The sequence below is a fragment of the Aplysia californica genome, unplaced genomic scaffold, assembly GCF_000002075.1.
Source record: "Aplysia californica isolate F4 #8 unplaced genomic scaffold, AplCal3.0 scaffold00069, whole genome shotgun sequence".
Classification (NCBI taxonomy): Eukaryota; Metazoa; Mollusca; class Gastropoda; order Aplysiida; family Aplysiidae; genus Aplysia; species Aplysia californica.
This window is the reverse complement of record NW_004797339.1, coordinates 1,729,308-1,732,567: the sequence shown is the minus strand read 5'-3', so window position 1 is coordinate 1,732,567 and position 3,260 is coordinate 1,729,308. Positions and strand designations below refer to the sequence as shown.

The 3,260-nt window shown below is 38.8% G+C and overlaps 1 protein-coding gene across 1 annotated transcript in view; it reads left to right on the top strand.

Annotated features, from left to right (window-relative positions):
• Positions 1-1,134, top strand: part of LOC100533396 (glutamate receptor 1) — a gene marked incomplete in the record, with an annotated part of 109,299 nt that extends 108,165 nt beyond the window's left edge. Inside the window, 1 exon segment of the mRNA NM_001204681.1 lies at positions 1-1,134. This exon segment is cut by the window's left edge and continues 5 nt beyond it. Coding sequence (NP_001191610.1) covers positions 1-61 — 61 coding nt within the window.
• Positions 1,135-3,260: the final 2,126 nt, after the last annotated feature.

Sequence of the window (3,260 nt, the reverse complement as noted above, 5' to 3'; positions counted from 1 at the left end):
GACAGCCCACAGTCCTTTGGATGAAGGGACGTCATTATGCAAAACACAAACTTTAGTATGATGAGTTCGTTTATTGTTGGTTGTTGATTTTTCTTGTCCTCATTGACAGTTGTGTCCGATTTAAATCCTTGTAATGCCATGTTTGTTGGTTTCTCTCCATGTAAACAACTATTCTAAACATTTTGACAAACAGGATACCTGCGGATTTATTGTGATATTGACTCTAAATCTATTTTCATCCAGAGATTGTGGACTACAAAATGGACCTCTCCTTTGTTTAAGATGCTATGAAGTGTGTGATGAATAAACTGGAGGCGACCTCAATATTGATTCGAGTAGGATATTATGTCACGGAATGCCATGGCTCATATTAAAGGAGTAGGAGCAAAGATCGGAGTTAGAGAAACACTCTACAAAAAATGAAGTAATGCGTTTTCATTATCGCTGGTTGCAACATCCATGTCAGCGCTAGTGACTGTCGAGGGCGTTCTTAGAGAGTTGGCCGTCATGTAATATACAATCTTTGTTTCATCTATAACAATTAATTCCCATGCGAGAAGGGCTGTGCCTTAGGCGATATCCATTATGAGGCATATTGATTTTTACGTTTTGCGGGTTGGTGCTTCAGGTTCAACTGGTTTATTTGGTGTTGGCCATAGTTATCGTAGATATGTCACGTCTAGCAATGCTACTCATTGCCAGAGCAAACTATGATTAGGAAGAAAAAGGGTAATTGTAGTGAACACATTACTCTGATAATTTTGTCTAAACTTTTCAGGAGACGGTCGTAAGGAAAACTCTTTATCGTCACACGCATCATCCCTGTCCCATTCAAAACTGCACCAACAAATTATAACCATAAATTGCATTTATTGACTAGAAACATTGATATCGACTAAGGCACTATCGTAACTCGTATACCTTTGTAAAACTTTATGCCGTTGCATGCACTCAAGTGACATAAATTCTCGCTACCTGACAGTGCACCTGGTTATCATTTTCCATTTTTTCATATATGAAATAACCATTTTTGCGATCCACAGCAGGGTTCAATGCACTGTAAATAGGACCTTCGGCTGTGGTATTAGCCCCTTGTTCATAGCATTCCTTAACATTACAACTCCTGTACTTCTAGTGATTCTTTGTACTCTAAACTGTCTACGGGTTTTTTCATTCAATCTGTGTTTCATTTTGATTTCCTTTGACTGAACAGATATAGCTGTAGTTAGACATTCCAATTCCAATTAGTTGGGTTTTTTGCGCACCTTGTAGCACAGATAAACAAAAAAATATCGGTGGCCTGCGCTTGCTTCGTCTACTGCAGTTTAAGCACTTCGATTTTCTTATTGCATTTTTTGTTAACACTTTTATGCTTATTGTAAACTTCACATTCGTAGTAGCTGGTGCATATTATTCCCAGTACATAAAAGATATAACATGCGTTGTTTTAAAAATTATTAGAATATTAGAAGCACGACGATGTAACGGGAATGTGATAGTGTTCTTCTTGTCACGAAATTGACCAAATAATACAATAAGTGTCACGATGCGGTGAAATCAGGCGCTCGTCAATTTTGGGCTTGTGGAATCATTGGTATCATCTTAAAGCTTGTTCATTTGGCTTGCATTTGATGGAAATCATCGCATCTACCTTGAATAGAAGTCTAGATATTTGCGATTGAATAGGAAGAGGGACGCTTGATTTCAGGAGTAAATTAGCGAGAAAATAGCCACCAAAGTTTGGTGAATTCCAAATTGTTATGGTGCTTGGAAACTGCAAATTTACATATTTGTGTGCCTCACGCCAACGTTTTTCAGTGACGTCCACAGAAATTAAATGTATGCTCACGTAAATAAGAAAGTATGCTAGCTACAGCTTAATTAATCGCTGAAGGTCAGCAGTCGCCAAATTTTGCACAGACGATGGCGTAAGTTGTTTCCATTAGTTGCTGGAGTTCTAACCAAAAATTCTGTCAAGGGAGATAACTCTATGGTTTTACATTCATCCAACTGCCTTAAAAAGCGGCTATTTGTACACATAATGATATTTAAAATTTGATTGAATGATTCACTTCCTTCAAGTCTGTTTGTGTCGAAAAACACAAAATACAACGATTTTTCTGCGTTTTAAAATATGCCACGTCTACCGGAAAATGATAGATGGCGAGTGTTAGGAATGCCCCAGACTGAAATTACACAGAGAGATGTGGTTCTACGGCTGAGCTTATACACAAACAGCACTGGACGTTTGTGGCCACTTGTTGGGGCGTCTAAAACGACGAATGATAAACCTAGAAGTGGTAAGCCTCGGATCACAATGCAGAGACAAGACCGATACGTTCACCACGTTCATCTCCAGAACGGATTGCGTCCTACATCTCTGCGGCACGTCAAGTTCCTGAATAGATACCAATGTAAGCGAGAACTGACCAGCCCCGAACATTAGATGAACTTGAGCAAGAGCTAAAAACAATCTAGCAGCAGACTCTCTCAACATTTTATCTAACAACATATCTTTTCCATGCGCTGACGGTGTCAGTCATCAGTGTGGCAAGTGGTCACACGCTGTACTGATTTTGTGAATTTAGAAATTGAGGTTTCAACTTGTGATGGATATTTTTGTGCAAAAATGAACTCTTCAATGAAAATTATTTATCCTTATGACTTCGTCTTTGACGTGTGGTTTGCTAGTAAAATATTTGATTTCTATGCACTCTTTAACTCGGAGTATGTTTTTAAATTAATCTGAAATGTTTTACGTAAAAAAACCACAAAGAATTCGATAAAAAGTGCCAAACAGGCAGGAAAATGCTAGTTTCCACGGTTGCATTATTTTGACGAGCGCTTGATTTCACTACGATGCCTCACATGTTCAAGAAAGGATTCCAATGATTTTAATATTGGGAAAAGTTGTGAGAACTGATGTATGTGTGTTTGTGAGTGTGTGTGTGTGTGTGTGTGTGTGTGTGTGTGTGTGTGTGTGTGTGTGTGTGTGTGTGTGTATGCTGGCGCTCGCGACCGCGCGTTTGCGCGAGTTTTGTGCATGTGTTTACATTTCTGTTTGCTTGTGTGTATGCGTGTGCGTGTTTGTGTCCTTGAATGTGAGTGTTTATATGTGTATGCGTATGTTTTTGCTTGTGTATGTGTGTGAGTGTGTTGTTTGTAAGTCTGTTTGTGTGTGTGCGTGTTTTTGTGTGTGTATTCGTATGTGTTTTTGTGTTGAAGAATGGTAATGACTGGACGTCTATTTATTTCGTCTA